Here is a 20,171-nt window from a genome sequence, read left to right as displayed (position 1 = left end):
TACAAAAGCGTCTGTGGAAAAGTATTAAATTCCCTTAACCTGCAAAACATACGAAGCTGCTCGCACCCCCAGCCTGTAACAGTCCATCTGAAACAGTCCCAGAACCACTGCAAATTGGTTGCAGCCTATTTTCTGTCCAATGTTGCCATCTAGAGTAGAAATGGGGAATTAAAGAGTATTTTTGAGCTACTAAAGGCTTTTACGCAACTAAGCCACATGGCCGCCGACTGGTGACACAGCCCGAGCCCAAGGCTTCTCCAAAAACGGGGTGCAATGGAAGGGGCTCTTCCCGGAGGGTCCACAGGGCTGCGTGGGTGTGGCTGCTGGCAGGTGCTGGCCACGGGAATGTGAGAACTTTCACTGCTGGTAATTTCCATACTGTCCCTAAAGGATAAATTTTAAAATACAATTAGATAATAGTTGGGCAAGAAAATCACAAATAAATCTTAACATTGCCATACTATAAAAGCTATTGCATTTATAACAAAAATTGCTAGTATTTCGGTACATAGTACCTCTGTAATTTCTTCTGATATTATTCACTTGCAAATGAACTTCAGAGCCTCTGACCACAGAACAGTACCTATCGCACAGTGGAAGTTTCAATGTGTGGTGAATTCTGCTGGACTGATTTGGACAACGAGGGAGAAGGTCTGGTTCTAAATTCTGGTGTGATCTATTTGAGTATACAAATGTGATGCCAGTGGGACAACCTTGTGAATATTGAGCTTATTATCATTACTATTAAGAATTAACAGCGAAGATATGCGGGACAAGTGCAAGGGTGAGAGGTATCTGGAGGTAAAGGAAAAAGCCTTCTAAAGACGTGGCCTTTCCCCGAGGCCAAGCGCTTCAGAGAGGCAGCCGGTGCATAAAATCCAGGGAAGTTTGATTTGTTTTATTGCGTTTAGCAAAGTGGACTTGGAAGCCAGTTGGCTGACCGGCGAGAAAGGGTACAGACATCCAGCAGGTGATGCGGCCAAACCCCACCATGCCGGCAGGTGAGTCCAGGATACAACTGCCGAGTTTAGATTTTAGAGAGAAAGTAAAACAGAAGAAAAAAGGTAAAAGAAAAGAGAAACACACTAGAAAGTATGTACTAGTATTTCAACAAAAACTTCTTAGATGTGTTTAAAGTGCTCATAAAAGCACCTGTTTTCCAAAAACAGAACTCACTGGAAAGAACATAATCAGCTGCTTGCTTCCCCTGCTTAAATCCCCTCCAACTCCCAGGAACTACTTAAATCAACCAAGTATCTAGAGTTGAAATGCCTGAGCCCCATAGGACCTCGCACCCCCAAGTTTACATTTCCACAGAAGTGGACTTACTTGAACAGCTGTCCCAATGCCACAAGCTGTCTAATGGATTATCGCACTCTGAACAGAATTAAAGTACTTAGGGACACTAATGCACTTTATAGTTATGTTCGGCAACACTTGGCCAACGCTCATCCTGAAACACTGCTGAGGAGAAGGGTGACTCTAGTGTCCTTTCTCAGCGCCAGCCTCTGTCCCCGCCCTCGGCGCCAGCCTCTGTCCCCGCCCTCTGTGCCAGCCTCTGTCCCCGCCCTCGGCGCCAGCCTCTGTCCTCTGTCCTCGCCCTCGGCGCCAGCCTCTGTCCCCGCCCTCTGTGCCAGCCTCTGTCCTCACCCTCGGCGCCAGCCTCTGTCCCCGCCCTCGGCGCCAGCCTCTTGGGCCTCTGTCCTCACCCTCGGCGCCAGCCTCTGTCCCCGCCCTCTGTGCCAGCCTCTGTCCCCGCCCTCGGCGCCAGCCTCTGTCCTCTGTCCTCGCCCTCGGCGCCAGCCTCTGTCCCCGCCCACGGCGCCAGCCTCTGTCCTCTGTCCTCACCCTCGGCGCCAGCCTCTGTCCCCGCCCTCAGCGCCAGCCTCTGTCCCCGCCCTCGGCGCCAGCCTCTTGGGCCTCTGTTCTATCACCTAAGTGGGAAGTGTCAGCAAAGGGCTGGAGCATGAGTGAGAGAGAGGCTCCCGCCTCCATTTCTGATGAGCGCCGTACGAGCAGTTCCTCACCCACCAGCGGGCCCTGACACCCAGACTTCCGAAAACAGCGCCTGCTCTAGTGGCTTATGTGGTGAACAGGCCAGATGATCCTTACCGGAGTCACTAGCAAACCTGAACTCCACCTCAAGAAGCAGCCGGCATAACAAGTCCTCGCTACTGTAATTCAGAGTCTGTCTGAGAAGATTCACAAGGTAAGACCGGCACAGACGGAGGCTGAGCAGCTCACTGCTGGGAAGAGGGACCTACACAGACACTGGGCTCAGGAGAGCCGCTGACGGCGAGAGCCACGCCTCCACCCACCTGACGGAGGAAGGAGAGGCAACAGGGAAGAAAGCTCATCGCGCCCTGAGACCATGGACACGTGCAGGGACGGAGGCAGGGGCAGGTAGGAAGCAGGAACGTGAACAGAAGGGAGACCATGGGTGTTAAGAAGTGTGGAGGGGAGAGCGATGAGAATGGGAAGGGGAAGGGGAAGGAGAATCTGAACAAACGCTGGTGCCCAGAGAAGACCGTTCCCTGTCAGCAGCATTCCTCGCCCCTGTCCAGCAGTCCAGGAAATAGAGTTAAAGTAAGTGGGTTTTGTTGGTCAACTCATGTATTATGAACAGGAGAAGGAAAAATGAGCTTCAAGTAACAATGTTTAACCAAATCAAGGACGCGCAAGCAATGCGGCGGTCACCCGCTGGCCAGTAACCCACCTGGTCGTATCCGTACGGCCTCTGCTGCGGGGGCTGAGGTGGTCCGGGCTGCGTCGGCCTGTACCCCCCGTACTGCTGCCCTTGACCCTGCGGGTAGTTCGGATACTGAGGGCCTGGCCCGCCCTGGGAAGGACCTGCAAAATAATCAGCATAACAAGAGTGCAGGTGAACATCACTCCCAGATCTCCAGAAGCGTTTAGAACGAGGGGCTGTACTTTACATCTAAGCTAAAAAGGGTAGTTTGGAATCTTGATTTTCTCAAATGCTTTTTGAAATAAATTCCAAAGGTTATAATAAGAGTGAAAGTCATTTAAGGATGCCACTCCGTACCAGGGGCTTTGATTCAGTGCAACTATTGTGTTCTGCATCAGCCATTAAAAATGTGTATGTCAAGATGAGGAAGAGATTCAGGAGTTGGAAGGCAGTTCATTCTAGGCTAAGAATGTTCACCTGGATGTGTTCAAAGTGCTCATAAAAGCACCTATTTTATGAGAAAGTTAACCAGTATAAGCAAGAGATAAAAGAAAAGGCGAGAAGCAGATTCAAACTAAAATACTGGAACCATTTCTGAACAGTTTGGGAATCATGATATTTACAGCTGTGTAACTCTAATGTGTACGTGCAATAACCAGGAGAATCAAAAGGAATGATCTTACGTGTAGAATTAGACTTATATTGGCAATCGCCAAAGGAGAGCTCTGCTCTGCTCTGACGCGCTCACTGTCAGTGTCCTGACAAAGTAAAGAAGGCTGGGAAGCTACAAGCTGCATGTGTGTGCCCACCACCTTTAACACCCAGCCCACAAAAATGCACGATTTCAAATGTCAAAGATGACAAGGGACTAATTAGGCTGACCAAACAGATATGTCTATTTCGTAAACTCTACCATTACCTGTTGCAAAGCATGCTTTCTGACGCAGAAGCTAAAAGGCTCTGGTACTTACACATGTTTCTACCACAGCCTTTCAAAACCTGCCATGAGAACATCAATTGCAGAGGAAAGTGCCGAAGAGAACAATACATTTCCAGGCTTAAATAAATGACATCAGCCTATTATTTTACTGATGTCGCTATACATTCACTTATTAAAACTCTAAATTTTCTATTGGAAGAAAGTTTGATAACTGAAATCTCTGGATAAGCAAAATGGGAACTTCTTTAGGGTTCCTGACATCTAACAAAACCATGGTTAGCTACTTGAACTAATAACATTTAACTTTCTTTACCCTCTCTTCCCATTGAAAACAATTACTGCTCTTAAATCAATACATTTATCTGATTTAGCTACGTATCTGTTTCATGCAAATATAATAAAACCAGAACACTCTATTTATTCAAAGTACAAATACTCAATGGCCATTAAATGTTTCCATTTGAGAAGAGTAAGAATGTCTCTCTGTAAAACCAGGAAATCCCTGGGACATTCTCAAGTTATGTGTGAAACGGAGAAACCAGAACTTGGCATGTTGGGAAACGCCTGTCTCCCACACCTGCCTGAGCTTCAGTGCCGTCTGAAGGCAGCCAGAGGGCTGCCAGCGACCCTGGCTCCGAGGTTTGCTGTCACAGTGGAGGTGCGGCAGTGACAGCAGCGCTGACATCCATCAACAGAAAGAAGACATCACTGATGTAAGAAAGAGGCCATATTAGCTAGATGATGTCAAATTAATAACAGCTACTGCTTTCCCTGAAATTGTAGCCTATTTCCAACATTGCCACAGTCGCCTGAGACTGAAGGCTGAGGTCTCGGCTCCTTGTCACTGCCACTCCGTATCGAGCCAGTTCCTCACAGGCCGACATCAGCTACCTCGCAGGACACACGGCTGCAGTCGCTGCGCCCTGCAATGTGGGTGTCGCCTGTGGATGTGGGTGTCACCTGCAGATGTGGGTGCCGCCGGGAGCGAATGGAGGGCACTTCTGTATGCATTCTGAGTATCTTCCACAGTAATGGTCACTAGTCTTTTTAATGACATTTATTGGAGTGACATTAGTTAATAGGATTATATAGGTTTCAGGTGTACATTTCTATGATACATGATCCAGGAAAATGCAAATCAAAACTACAACGAGATACCACCTCCTGCCTGCTAGAGGGGTGTTACCAACAAGGCAAGCCATACTGGGGCTGTGGAGAAAGGGACCCTCCCTCCCTGCTGGTGGGAGCGCAGACCGGTCCAGCGCTCTGGAAAGCAGTCTGGCGGGTCCTCCAAAAATTAAGAGCAGTTACAACAGCCACCAGTTGTAGAAACAGACTTGCTCACTGGACTGTGTAGACAAGGGCAGTGAACAACCACGCCATCGGGGGTCCAGGCCCGTGCAGAGCTGGCGGTGGCCGTGAGCATAGCAGGTCCGGGTCCCTACGCCTTGCCCTGTGCATGGCTCCAGGGCATTCCTGTGGTAACTGAATCATCTCTAGTTTGTTTCTTTTTAAACAGACTAGCAGTTTATCTAAGAGCACTTTATCTGGACACCGCTAGACTGAGGCAGAACTGTGACTTTTCAGAAATGGCCAACACCCATGCCCCGGAGCTGAGGGCGGCGGGCGGCTCACCGTAGGCCTGCTGCTGGCCGGCGTAGCCCTGCTGGCCCGGGTACTGCTGCTGCTGCGGCGCGTAGCCCTGCGGGGGGGGCGGGCCCTGGTAGGCCTCCTGCTGCTGGCCGTACTGCGAGCCTCCTGCAGGGAGGGGAGAAGAGGGGGAAACTGAGAAGTCGGCTTAACGAGCTCTCTCCTCTAAGATGCAGAGCCAACAACACGAGAACAAAATAAAATGCCATACTGATTTTTTAAAGTTAACAAAACAAAGAAAAAACTCAAACCAAACAGAAGGGTTTCGGCCAAACACACTGCAGTTAAAGCCAATTTGCAAGGTTCAACTGCAGCATTTCCAGCGCCTCTGCCATACGAGCATTACATTGACTGGAACGTCACAGTCAGAGGTCATGACTAAGCTAAATAAAATAAAAAGACAGAATTAAAGACACTACGAGAGCACACGCCAGCTACACGAGGTCAGCAAGCTGCTTCCTACGGCACTACACTTGTAGGGGGGACCATACATGTGGGACACACACGACACTGGAGAGCTGGGTTTGTGTTCAGAGAGAAAACCTCCCCTGGGGAAGCCACTACTTGTAACCGTTTTAGTCCTTTTGCTGTTGTTAGAAATGGCGGTCATGGTTACACAGGGAAATATCTGCACGAGACGACTCGGGGGGCCTGGGCTCCCTGTAACTCTCCAGGCAGGCAGCAGCTACTGCTCTACGAGAGAGCTGTGCGCGGGAGGAGGCCTGGGCAAGGCTGCAGGCTCCTGTGGGAGGGCGTGTGTGTGCACGTGTGAAGGTATAGCGATACCTCCTTCGTAGTAATGTTGTGAGGAATCCTCGTAAGGCCTATCGTAGCCTTGCTCAGGATACGACGGTTGCTGATAACCGTGATCATTATGACCTACATCAATTCGACAAGAGACAGGGAGAAACGTTAATGGCCACTGAGTGAAAACCCTAAATATACTTAAACTTTCAGATAAAACTGAAAAAAAGAGAGAAAGAAATGGAAATACATAAAAAATAATTTCAATTGCATTAGCCAAATATTTACCAACGTGATTGTTTTCAGACCGAGATAACTTTCAAGTTTTCTTAAAAGCAAAAAACAGTAGTTTTAAAAACATTACCCTTAGTCTTAACTCTGATAATCCTCATTTGAGGAGAGGAACACTTTATCTTCCATTTTTTTAAAGAGAATGAAAGCATTTAGGCCTTTCACATGTAAATAACTTGAATTAAATTCCAATAAACAAAGGAAACAATTATCATATTTTGTCAAACACCAGTTCTGGGTGCCAATGCCACAGCATGTGCTAAATAATGTAAAATACAAAAGAGCTCCATAAATTTCTTCCCCTGAAAAAAACTGAAACAAATTTTTCACACTCTATTTACTTGAATAAAATACAGTATCTCAAAATATTTCTAGATGCAAAAACATAATGCTTAATGCTGCCATTCTAGAAGCCCACAGGAAACATTTCTAGGGTAACATAAACATACCCCTCGATGAAGTTAATGCTGTATTAAGTGGAGTACACCTTTACTTTTAAGACACAATAAAGTTCGCCTGTAGGATGACTGGAGTTTAGTGAAGATCGATACTCTAGTCCTTTGAATCAAATTGCAAAGAAATGCAGGGAATAACCTTTCAGCTGGCGAAGGTCTGAGCTACGATTCAGTGGACTCCCTAACTGAGGGAGGAGGAACACAGTTATGAATAAGTGTTATACTCAGGGCTCTAGGATCCAACGTTCCTACACCATCTCATCAATATCTGAATTGAGGGTCAGCAAACCGGGCCTGCAGCCTAACCCGCCTGCCTGCTTATAGTTATAGCTGTTCTCCTGCTGCGACAGGAGTCCAGTGGTTGAGATCGATAGCATGTGGCACACAAGGACGAAAAGATTTTCTCTCTGGCTCTTCACAGAGAAAGTCTGCCAGCTCCCAAGCAACATGTTTACGGCATAAAGATCTAAACAGAGGAAGAGCCAGCCGTGGCGGCTCGGTGGATGAACATCTATCTATGAGCCAGGAGGTCACGGTTTGATTCCCGGACAGGGCACAGGCCTGGGTTGCAGGCTTGATCCCCAGTAGGGGGTGTGCAGGAGGCAGCCAATCAATGATTCTCTCTCATCATTGATGTTTCTATCTCTCCTTCTCCCTTCCTCTCTGAAATCAATAAAAATATTTTTAAAAATAAAAACTAAACAGAGTAAGAAAATATCTAATGATGTCTAAGAGAATTAGTCATTGTAAATAGAACAAAGAATCTATGTAAATGTCAGACAAACATATTAATACACACCTATGCAAAATGATACCAGATAACATTTTAAATCCCAATGAAATAAGATGTATTATTTATAGAACTTTAAAGTTCTGATATTTACAAAAATAACATCTATTCTGTATAGAAAGATCCTATTTATAACAATACAAATTTCATATTTCAGGACATACTCAGGGCCAACCAAACTAACAGCACCAAATTCAACTCAATTACTTAAAATATATTTTAAAAGTGAAACAAACCAATCATTTATATTTAGCAAACTTCCTAATAAAATTTAAGAACCTAGATTTCACCTTTTTAAAATATCTATAGTCTAAGAAATTACTTAATACAATGTCTACATGTAAAACTAAAAACCACAACACTCTGAATAATTCGGGGCAAGAAACCCTGAGGTAAAAAAAAAAAAAAAGAAGTCACTTTCTAGCCAGAATCACCACACACACCCGCGCCCACACAGGCGCTGCGTGCAGCTGTGCAGGTGGCGCGGCTGGGCCCGCACGCCGAGCCTCCGCGGAACCCACGTCCGCCACCACGGGCCTGCAGGGTTCACGCTGATAAAACGCGGCGGCAAAATGATTTCTCAGACACCACATGGTATCTTCTTGCTCGTTTGCATCGGCTCCCAGTTCATGGTCCCAACCCTTCAGCCGTAATTCTTAGCTTCCCTCGTTTCTCTTTGGAAGCGTTTACCGCGAATCCACCCGGGAGCAGACTACGTCAGTGAAGACTTCGCAATCCCTTGGCTGACAAGACCCATCGCTCTGTGACGTGGGAGCCCCTCTGCGGGACCGCGCCTGCGTGTGGACTCCCTCCCCGTCACCGCCTGCCAGACCAGCAGGAGCCGGGAAGGCTGCGCGGGACAGCGACAGGCCCCGGGGCTGGCCACCAGTGCGGCCATCTCTACTGGCCACTCGCAAGGCCGCCTTCCAACTAAAGTACGCCATTAAACTAAACACCTAAAATGAACTTTGTTTTCTAAATACCTTTCCTTTTCTACTAACTCTATATACAACTATGTTCTGGGTATAATTTAGCCTCCAAATGTTTCCTCAAATGCAAATGCTACTGTATACAAACCATAGTTCTTTAAGAAGCACGCAACATCAACTGAAATGATGAAACAGAAAAAAACTTGAGGAAGTCTATGCATTTATAGTATACAATGCTAAAAGTAAACCAAGAGGTGCACTTTCTGGTGTATGAACTATCTCAATAAAGCTGTTATTTAAAAAGGTAAATCGATAACGTCAGTTTTGGTTCAAAGGAACAACTCAAACATAAAAGGCTCCTCCTTTATGAAAGGGTGGCACTAACAGAGCATGGCCCGACGGCACTGCTGCGGGACATCTACACGAGACAGCTCTGAACAGAGGAGGCCCAGCGCTGTCGCTGATGCTCAGACTACTGGTGCTTCATGTGGACGCAGCACACCGTTAGTCCCGTCAGCCACACGTGATGTTGGATGGCTTCCTACAGTAACACAGGGCAGGGACAGACACGGGGAGTGAGGTTCAGGGGGGATTACCATCAGGGTAATACTGCTGGCTCATGCCTTCCGGAGGACCCTGTCCGCCGTGGCTGTACTGGTCCCCGTAATAGTCCTCCTGGCCCGAGTACTGCTGGGGCGGGCCTGCAAACCACAACAGGGCAAGACGTCAGCAATCGGTTCTCGGGCACCAACGGCTTCTTCCTGACCTCATGTCACGGGAGTCTGTTCCTCTGCTGTCGAGTCCCCTCCCAAGCTTTGGCGTTCGCATACTTCTAACTATTCTATGCGCACACACACAGACACACAGCCAACAGCACACACACTTCACAACAACTGATGTTAAGGCCATGCATGCAATATCAAGCAATACCAACTCAAAAACACAAACACTAACTTCTTAAAAAGTGTCAAACTAGTAGAAAATTAATTTCCTTTTTATTTTGATATTACAGCAGTTTAAAATAAATTAGGGTTTGTTTCTGACCATATAATTTAGTACATTCTCAACAATAAAATAGTATTTTCTGCTGTAAATGAGCTTTTGATATAAAATTTTATGATGTAATCTTTTCCCAGAAAAGATTAAAGGAAAGCTGAATACCAGGAAGTTCCTACCCAATTTGTAACCCTTTGTACCTACTGTACCCACTACCTCTCAGGAAAAAAATATACAGTGGTGTTTTCTTTAATTATTTATATATATATACACACACACACACACACACACACACACACACATATATTTTTATTTCTCATAAAATATATATGTGTGTGTATATGTATGTATGTGTGTGTGTATATGTATGTGTGTGTGTGTGTGTGTGTGTGTGTGTATATATATATATATATATATATATATATATATATATATATATAAATAAAAGCCTAAGTGATCATTATGACCGGTCGACCGAACAACCAGTCAACCAGTGGCTATAACAACAGGTCAACCAGTCACTATGATGCGCACTGACCACCAGGGGGCAGGCGCTCAATGCAGGAGCTGCCCCCTGGTGGTCAGTGCGCTCCCACAGCTAACCTCCCATGGTCCCTCCCCCAGGCTGGCCGGCCCTGATCAGCCCCGAGTGGGACTGGGAGAGACAGCCCCGATCAGCCCCGATCGCTGGCCAGGCCAAGGAACCCCACCCATGCACAAATGTGTGCACCGGGCCTCCGGTCTAGAAATACAAGCCCTAACTTAGCCTGGATGAAAAGTTCACTAAATGGAAAGCCTCCCAACTGTTATTTCTATGACGCGGCCATTCCCAGAGGGGCCCTTACCCTGCTGGGGCGGTCTGTAGGGCGGCATCTGCCTCTGGCCCATCATGTGACTGCCTTGGCTGACCTGGCCCATCATCCCCATGGGCGGCTGCTGGCCCTGGTAGTGCTGCCCACCACCCTGGGGCATGTTGTACTGCTGGGAAGGAGGCTGCTGGTGCATCATTGGACCTGGAGAAACACAAAACATGCACATGATCTTGTTCATATATATTAACATCTTAGGAGAAATAAAAAAATCTTTTTGTCATACTAGAGGCCCGGTGCACGGATTCATGCACATTGAAAGGAAATTAATTAGAAGTAATATTTTAGAGGCTAGGAAGGGATTGCGGGAGATTAGCCGGCCAGGAAGGACCGCAGGAGGTTGGCTCCAGAGCGTGTCCAGCCTGTCTCACCCAGTCCTGATTGGCCAGACCCCAGCAGCAAGCTAACCTACTGGTCGGAGCGCCTGCCCCCTGGTGGTCAGTGCATGTCATAGCGACTGGTCGAACGAACAGTCGGACACTTAGCATATTGGGCTTTTATTATATAGGATAACCCCCCAAACACACAATTATAATAAGACATTTATAAATACAAAAACAAAAATAAAAAACAAGAGTCAAGTAACTAAGAAAACTCTTAAAAGCTTAGTAAAGTCACTACAACTAGTACAACTTAGCTGAATTTCAGTCTGCAGGCCGACGCTCTATCCACTGGACCAAACCAGTTAGGGCAACTTGGCTGAATTTCAAAGCAACCAATGAAACTTATAACCATGATAGATTTTCCATAGTAAAAATAGGGGCAGTTCATTAAAAGAGAAATTTTTATAACACGAAAGTTTTAGAAATATTCTCATGAATATATTAAAACGTATTAAAACATAAGTATCAAGAACTTTAGTTACTGACACTTATTTCTTCATGATTGAGAGTAGACATTGCTAAAACCTAGTATAATTTTTTGTTCTAATTATAATTTTCTTTGATTCTAAAATATCAAAACTTAACTGAAAGTATTTTATTTTTCCTGAAGAGATTTTTTAATACATTGAAAATTTCTTCACTTATTTCCATCCTAATCTCCCTTTTGAAAAGTCACTTATATTTCCTTAAATCAGATCCCTAGATAGTCATTTTCTGAAGTCTTCTTTCTATTACAAAATTCATAAATTATGGGAACAAAGCAAAAAATAATGTTAACAATTATAGTAAAAGAAAAAACTACACATTAGTACAAAAGATGACATTTTTAAAAAAGAATAGTCGGTCCTTAAGTTTGAAATGAACAATTTCTATGAATACAACTCCTTTCTCCAAAAACAGTAACTATTCTCCTACACCCATATTGCTGCAAGCATTATTTCCTTCTTCTTCAAACCTTTTATCATAGCAACCTATACTGCAACAGCCTCCATTTTCTGGGTACACTCTAACTTGTCTCAGCTAGTTTCTAAGAAGTGTGTCAACCTGACTGTGGCTGCTGTCAGAATCGCTGTCGACTGTGTGCCGTCTCCTGGCTGCAGCTGGATGGAGAGACCGCGGAGCTCCACCTGACCCACCTGACCCACCTGACCCACCTGACCCAAGAGGAGCCATACTCCGTCCGGGCACTGCACTTGGGAGAGAAATGAAGCCAGCACCAGTTCTGTGCAGCTGCTTTCACTGACAATTTACCCTTGTCTCCCTTTGTTTTCAGTACACCTCATCAAAATTACATAAAATATCTTGTATTAATATTTAAAATTTAGAATATATTATTTCATCACAAAGAATTACCGAAGATTAACACTGACTTCCTTTATCTGAATTCACTTTAGTGACTTATCGTAATCAAAATCTAGAAAATTTTATTGCAAATACATGAAATCTATCTTATACTCGTAACCTCACCACATTTCATAATTGAGAAAGCTTTAGGCCGGTAACATGCCACATGTTTAACAGGCAATTAGCAGAACAGAGCGCCACTTACCGGTTTCTACTATTATTCACAAGAATACTTAAAAGAGAAACATGGTAACAATCCCATTCTCTGAGACTGTAATAAACGCTAATAGACTTCACACCAGTCTAATGCAAGAAGAGAGCAGCACCTCCACTCAACGCTGTAGTAACAGATTATGTGACAATTACCTTGACATGCTGAAACTCGGCATCAGAAAACATCCATGTAAATCAAGGGAAATCCACACAAATTAATATATCCTTCGCAGGTAAGATGAACCAAAGAGTAGGTGAATTGTTAAGGGTTGTACTTACAACAATAAAATGCTATTTTCTCAATTTTCTAGCTCTAAAGCTTTCATTGATTAGCGTTCAAGTTATTCATTAACTTTTAAAAAAAATCCCAAAATACAGCATCTCAAATAAACTATCAAAGACATAAAAATAAATAAGCTTACATAAAAAGTTAAATTAAGCAACTTAACTTCTAAATGTAAAAAATAAAAGAGTATTTTAAGCTGATGTCAAACTCAACATTCCTTTTAATTGCTACTGACATCCAACTTACATTTTTATACATCAGCGAACAACCTGAAAGTTTTGTTTTCTTTTCAAGGCTGATGCCGCACGCGAGTGAGAGGGACACCCAGCTGGTTACCTTGGTTGGGCTGCATGTTCATGTTTGGTCGGGGGCCGTAGTTCCCCATGGGCTGGCCCTGGCTCATGGTCATCTGGCTCTGCACAGGCACGCTCTGGGAGGACGGCACCGCGTGGCTGTAGCCGCCCATGGAGCCGTGGCTGCTGGCGGGCATGCTCATGGAGCTGTTGGTCAGGTTGAGCTGGCTGGGCCCAGGCCCCTGCATAGGCATATGGTTGGGCCCTTTGAAGAAAGTGGTCAAAACCAAAATACAAAAGTTAGACAGAGGGTCTGCATAAAAGGACCTTCACATTCTTTGGGGGTTTTTTTGCATTACCATAGTAATAATACCAAGCAAAACTTTAGTATTTAATCAAAAGTAAACTAAGAAAATGCTTTACATGAATGATAGCAGATACTGTGAGGTGAATGTTATTATTCCCATTTTACAGATTAAGAAACTAATTCTTTTGAATAGCCAAAAACATCCTGAAAAAGAGAAATGAGAGAGGACTAATTTTATAAGAGAACAAAAAATAAAGTTGGTGGAATTAAAAGTGTGTAGCATTCGCCCTAGCTGATCTGGCTCAGTGAAGGGTCCCAGGTTCAATTCTAGTCAAGGGCCCGAGTTGTGGGCTCAATCCCCAGTAAGAGGCGTGCAGAAGGCAGCTGATCGATGATTCTCTCTCATCACTGATGTTTCTCTCTCTCTCTCCCTTCCTCTCTGAAACCAATAAAAATATTTTTTAAAAAAGAAAAAAAAAATGAAAGTTAAATTTCATTAAGAAAAAAAATTGTAGCATTAGCACATAAATAAACTAAAAGATCCATGAACCCAGAGCAGAATGTAAAAAGAGGCCCAAATGCTAATTCAGTAAATAACGACAATGGTGACACTAAGTATCGGTGGACAAAAGGAAGGTAATTCAATAAATGATGTTGTGACAATTGAGTAGCCACCTGGAAAAAACCAAGTTGATTCCTACCACATTACTTCCATGAAGACTAATTCCAGATGACTAAAAAATTCAACATTGAGAAAGAAGGAAGGAAAAGAAAAGAAACCATGAAAGAAAATTTTAGAAAGGAAAATTTTTAAAATAATGAAATGGAAAGGCCTTCTTAAGTTTGCCAGGAAATCCAGTCATACAGATTGAGAAATTAGACTACATGAAAATAAAACAATTGAACAAGACCAAAACAACCAAAACCAAAATTAAATAATAGAAATATAAACTGGGAAAAATTTTTAGTAAGTCCTATCACAGACCAAACTAGTAAAACACCACCGGCAGCAAATGAAAGGGCAAAGGACAAGAATGACCAGCTCACACAAAACCACAGGAGCCATAAACACAGCAGACTGTTTGCTTTGCTTATAATGTAAAAAGGGACGTGAAAACTAGGGACCCATTTTCCATCGTGCGGACTAGCAAAGATCAAAGTTTGGAGCCAACTATGATGAAGAAGTTCCTTCATACATTGTTCAGGGAATGTATACATGAAAATGCATGTAACTTTAGCTCAGCAATTTCAGTTCTAGGAATTTATCTTATAAATATACAAGCTGTTTTGTGTGCCTGTGTGTACACACACAAAATAGTGTGTTCACTTATTTGTTTTCTTATATTTTAGACATGTTTGCAGCAGCGTAATTTTTAATACTAAAAGAATAACCTATATTTCCACCAGAAGGGATCTGCTCACGTAAATTAGAGGCATCCATAAAAAAGAGTGCAATGCATCACCAAGAAGAATGAGGCAAGCCCATATGCTGAGTGGTCTCTAAAAGAGACCTTTACATTCTCATGATCTCTAAGATACACCGTTAAGAGGGGAAAAACGACATGTAACTACCTAATGCATGCTACTGTTTCTGGAATAAGAACAGGAGGAGGTTTTATACACAGAGAGCACCTGGTGAAGGACAACTAGGCACACAGTGCCGGCTGAGGCAGACACTGTGCCTTCTGATACCTTCTGATCTGGGTACCAGAGGCCTGGACTATCCTTTTTTTAAAAATCAGTTAATTTTTACCAAAGAAACCTGAGACTGAGCTTATTTGACCAAGAACAAGCAGCATATAAATAGTTCTGCAACTTAGACAAAATATTAAAAACGAAACTAAAACAGTAAAAGCCTAGACAGAAATGTGTGTGAACAGAACAGTTGGCTAAATGCGCTAAAGAACTTATTAAATAAAGAAAATACGAGTAATCGGACTTCTAACTCCTCCTACAGCTAACCCCGCTCTCTATCAATACACTGTTTTGGAAGATGCGCAGTGTTCTGCCAGCCCAGCTCATAACCAGCTGAGAATCTCTGGCTTGTAAAGACAGTCACTACTCCAGGTGGCCTCACACACAAACCAAAACATCATGTTAACAATAATTACATTGCCGCTCACCTGCTCCTTCGGATTTAAGGCCTGAATGTTATATGGAAAAGTCAAAATCCTAACTAAAGGTATCCAAAGTTAAAAATAAAATAAATCACAAAACGTCTAACTTGCTACCTCTCCCAGTTTTAAACATACTGGGCCCTGATGAACTAAATGTGGATTCAGCAAAACTATTCCTCCCGACTACAACCTGAGAAGTAGTCACATCTGTATTCCTGCCTCCTATCAGTGTGGGCGTGTGGGCACTGGCTGTGGCGGGAAATAGAAGGCCCCATGGCCACCTACCCCCCATCCCCATCAGCCCTCTATGGACCGTCCTCTTCCGCTCGCTGCCCCTCACCCCGCTCACCAAAGCTGCCAACCAACACAACCCCTAAGAGGACATGCTCCTAAGGATGCTAATTATTAATTTTAAAAACCAAGTGTTCTGTTATTTTCATTTACTTTCATTGCTGCTATTTGTATGATACTTTCCTTTGTTAATGAAAATAAACTTTGTCGTTAGAAGTAAAAATATTCTCATATTAACTGTAGAAAACACCCCACCAAAAATTATGGTCATGGGCTATGGCTGTTAAAAAACAAAAAAGTTTAAAGATACCTTTCAGATGAAAAATTCAAACCAGCAAAAGGGAATTAAATAAGCACCAATGGCCGGAAAGATATCCTAAGTGCCTCTGAACTTAAAATGAGCAAATGGTAAAGGAAATGGCTCATGACATAAGAAAGCTGACATTATTTCTCAGCCTTTAATTTGGCTGTAACATCACTGTCCGTGTCTGTATCATGTTATAAACACACACATCTGTCTGTACAGCTTCCCCAGCAGTGAGGAGAGCCGCCTTAGCCTGTAGACGGCTTTGTTTCTTTCCCCATGTGGCTCCAGGATCACTGTTTCTGAGACCAAGACATTTTTAATACAAAACTCAGGCAAATGTTAGGACACCTTTGCATAAACAGACCTCAGTGCTTTAGCCATGGCACCATGCCTTGTTCTTCCAGAAAGCTCCGCCAGCAGCCCTCCCGCCCGGTTCCAGGACTAAATTTAGCAGCTCTGTTCATCAGAGGCAGCTGCGTGTCAGCGCCAGCCGAGCCCCAGGGCGGCCTGGTAAACACTGAATACAGGTCACGTAGCTCGGCAGCTAACAAACTCTCAGAGCCCGGACTCGGGGGCATTCGGAGCAGTTTTGTCATCAACAATCTAGGATCCCGGGGGCCCCCATGTCGTTTCAGTTGCTAAGCAACTCTGGTGTTAATGTCTTCGAGGAGAAAGCCTTACCCGGCATCTGGCCGTTCATCTGGTTCTGCATGTGGGGCGCAGGGGGCCCCCCGCCGCCCATCCCGTCTGAAGGCATGTTGTGAGCGCGCGGAGGGGGCGGGGCGCCGCTCGGGTTCATCCCGCCCGGGCCCAGAGGCATATTCTGGGTGGGTGGCTGTGACAAGACAGGGTAGGAAACAGGACAAAGTCAGACTCGATACAGTCAAGGTGCATGGGGACAGCAGTTGCCTATATTATTAAATAGGAGCAAAAACAAATGCATTTCAATCTGTTTAAATGCATTTTAGTCATGGGCTTAGTAACATATTTAATATACTCCCCAAATTTCACAATATCATTAGCATGAATATATCACCTGTCCACCTCAGACCACAAGAACACAATACAAGTATATTTTAGTTTATAAAATCTCAATGATGAAAATAAACATTCTAACATTCTATACAAAAAGAATTTCCATTTATTATGTGTAAGGATCTCTAATGTGTCCATTGTTGTTATTTAAATTGTTTTAAAAATTAAGTATCCTTTCATTATAAATATATTTAGATGTGTTTACTATTAATGATGAATTTTACCTGAAAAAAAAAAAACAGTAACAAAAAATGATTAAAGAACTAGAAGACCCAGAATGTAATATACTTTCCGGTGTTTGGAGGGGAAGTGGTTTTGGCGGGGAAAAGCTTTCACCCGCCCAGGCTGCGTTCAGCACTCAGCCGCACGGCTGTGCCCCTGCTCCCAGCTCGGAGCATTACTGATGGCCTCCACGGGGAGAGGCAGCTGCCGCCGAAGGACGCCTCTGGCAACCGTCCTAATGAAAGTGTGGAGAAATCACTGCCTGACCTTGAGAGTTCACCAAGGGCGCAGGAACACAGAGACCGCCTGCCGGCCTTCTGGGGACAGTGTGATGGGAAAGCAAATGGTCAGCTTCTCTCCAAACCCCACTTTGTAAGCAGGAGGACAGGGCAGTACTTCTTCAGACCGATGGCGGCCTTCCTCCCCTACTTCTCTGTGCTCTAGGCACAGCCTCTACTCCTATCACCAGTCATCCCACTGCTCCAGTTTCCGACAGCCAGTGAGTGACGGTCCGCACCACCAGACACTGTACACACACACACACACACACACACACCCCCTCCCCACCCCCCGAACGCTGTTGTTCAGCCCTCACCCGGGAGCACCAGCTCTCCACCTGCAGTGACAGTCACCAACGAGCCAAGAACAGCCAGGTGCTGCTCGAGCAGCACTCACTCAACACGCACCATCTCCGCCTCTTCACTACCGAATCCAAGTAGAAGTGCGCTTCGTTCAGTATTTTCTCTTTAATTCTCATCTTAAATTCTTAAAACACTTAATGATCTTGTTCCATTTTCAAAAAAATTACCAAATATCAACTCAGTGTCACGTCTTCTTAATTCTGAAGTATCCTTTATCATCCTTCAAATATGGCTGACCTGGACCCTCGCGTGAAAATAAAAGTCCTTCCTCCTACTGTCATATCCAATTTCCTATTGAAAATTCATGTTCTCACTCTCAATAGGGATCAGTTTTTCACTTTCCTGTGACTCAACTCATACAACGTAAGGATTGCAGTTCCCATCACAGTAAGAGAGCTTCTCTCTAGCCCTCCTGCTACAGAGGTTATCCAGACACATGTGAGAGCAAGGCCCGCAGAGACAGGGGGGCTGGGCCTGCAAAGAGGGGAGCCAGCTCAGCTGCAGGATCTCCCCGCCTGGCTCTCCAGGCCCGGCTCTCCCGCCCCGGCTCTCCCCACCTGGCTCTCCCAACCCGGCTCTCCACACCCAACTCTCCCCACCTGGCTCTCCCGCCCCGGCTCTCCCCACCTGGCTCTCCCCACCTGGCTCTCCCCGCCCGGCTCTTCCCAGCCCGGCTCTCCCCGCCCGGCTCTCCCCACCTGGCTCTCCCCACCTGGCTCTCCCAACCCGGCTCTCCCCGCCCGGCTCTTCCCAGCCCGGCTCTCCTGGCCCGGCTCTCCCCACCTGGCTCTCCCCACCCATCTCTCTAGCCCCAGCTCTCCCCACCCAGCTCTCCCCGCCCGGCTGTGTAGCGGGAAAGTATGGAGCACCCGTGGGAAGGGGCAGGCCCACTGCACTGAGTGGAAAACAGTCAGTCTGGGGACCAGAGAGCTGGAGACTAAAGAACCAGAGCGGGGGATCAAGAAAACAGCAGTTGGGGAGCGCGAGGGCTGAGCAGAGGTTTTAGCTTCTGCCCAGGACGAGGGGGGCAGAGATTGCGGTTGAGGCCCCACCAAGGTAGAAGGGCCTCCATAAACAACCCCACTCTCTCCTGAGACGTCCAAAAAGCCTTCTCCACAGATTAAGGTCAAAACGGAAGTAGATCAACTCTAAACGTCGTAGAGGGAACCCTCAAAAGGCTCCAGGGGATCCCCTAGTGCTTCGCCCACCAAAGAAACTTAACTCTCAGAGGAAAACAGCAAATGGAATCCTTACAACTGTTCACTCGTAATGCCTGGCATTCAATTAAAAATTACAAGGCATACTAACAACAAGACTAAGTGGCCAACGCCGATTAGGATGCTTATAACAACTTAAAAAACTACAGGAAGTAACAAGTATGGGCAACTGCGGAGAAAATGAAACTCTCATAAATGCTATTGGGATTGTACCCGGGGACAGCGCGGTGGGAAACCATTTGGCAATTCCTCACAAAGTTAAACAGTTACCACGTGATCTGGCAATTCTACTCCAGGTATAGATCCAAGAGAATTGAAGAAATACATTCACATAAAACTTGTACACAAAGCTATGGCAGCATTATTCATAATGGCCAAAAAGTAGGGGGGAAATAAATGTCCATCAACTGATGATGGACAACAGAACGTGCTGCACATACCCATACAACGGAACAGTATTCAGTCACAGACCCGAGTGAAGAACGGACACACATTACACACAAACCTTGGGAACACTATGTAAGTGGAAGAAGCCGGACTCGCACTGCACAGCCCCACTGGTATGAAATGTCCAGAACAGGGAAAAGCCAGAGACAAAACGCAGGCTGCAGATTCAATGCTGGGGCACGAGCAGCCACTGACAGCCAACTCGTCTGGGGTGATGGAAATATTCTGGAATTTGGGGTAGGGATGACCGTTGCTCAGAACTGTGAATATACCAAAATCCACTGAATTATATACTTTACAGGGTTAAAATGACAAATTTAATTTGAGTTTTTAAAAAAATGAGTAAATGGACAACCATGAGAAATAAAAACTAGAAAAAGACACACTGGCCATCACATGTTGGAGTTATCGGAGAGACTTCAAAATAACCGTGACCGGTATGTTCAAGAAAACAAACACGAGAGATGGAGAACTTCAGCAAAGTCCTAGGATTCTTCAGAGTCCAATAGAAATTCCAGACCTGAAAAGTATCACTGAGATTAAGAACACAGGAGTTTAGTTTGAGCAAAAGTGAGGATTGGTGAACTGAAAACATACATACAGAAGTACATGACATGCCCAGAGAAAGTAGGGAAAATACAAAAAAAGTGTAAGGACACGTAAAAGATGGGTCTAATATAATGTACATCTAACTGGAGTTATAGAAGCAGAGAAA

General features: G+C 45.0%; 1 protein-coding gene across 6 annotated transcripts in view; it reads right to left on the bottom strand.

The window, feature by feature from the left end:
- Positions 1 to 269: 269 nt before the first annotated feature.
- The window catches only part of SS18 (SS18 subunit of BAF chromatin remodeling complex), a 34,578-nt gene continuing 14,676 nt past the window's right edge, over positions 270 to 20,171 (bottom strand). For 3 of the 6 annotated variants that reach the window (XM_070421256.1, XM_070421253.1, XM_070421258.1), the window contains 8 exons: positions 16,576 to 16,729; positions 12,916 to 13,137; positions 10,330 to 10,497; positions 9,085 to 9,189; positions 6,066 to 6,158; positions 5,265 to 5,387; positions 2,717 to 2,850; positions 270 to 384 (listed from right to left, as the gene is read on the bottom strand). In XM_070421256.1, coding sequence (XP_070277357.1) covers positions 358 to 384; positions 2,717 to 2,850; positions 5,265 to 5,387; positions 6,066 to 6,158; positions 9,085 to 9,189; positions 10,330 to 10,497; positions 12,916 to 13,137; positions 16,576 to 16,729 — 1,026 coding nt within the window. In that variant the 3' untranslated portion in view covers positions 270 to 357. The remainder of the gene's footprint in view (positions 385 to 2,716; positions 2,851 to 5,264; positions 5,388 to 6,065; positions 6,159 to 9,084; positions 9,190 to 10,329; positions 10,498 to 12,915; positions 13,138 to 16,575; positions 16,730 to 20,171) is intronic. The other 3 variants (XM_070421257.1, XM_070421254.1, XM_070421255.1) reach the window with 2 other exon arrangements.

The sequence above is a fragment of the Myotis yumanensis genome, unplaced genomic scaffold (assembly GCF_028538775.1).
Source record: "Myotis yumanensis isolate MYYU_CA2020_CCGP unplaced genomic scaffold, mMyoYum1.0.hap1 SCAF_7, whole genome shotgun sequence".
Taxonomy (NCBI): Eukaryota; Metazoa; Chordata; class Mammalia; order Chiroptera; family Vespertilionidae; genus Myotis; species Myotis yumanensis.
Note: the sequence above shows the minus strand (reverse complement) of the source record. Positions and strands in the feature narration are given on the sequence as shown.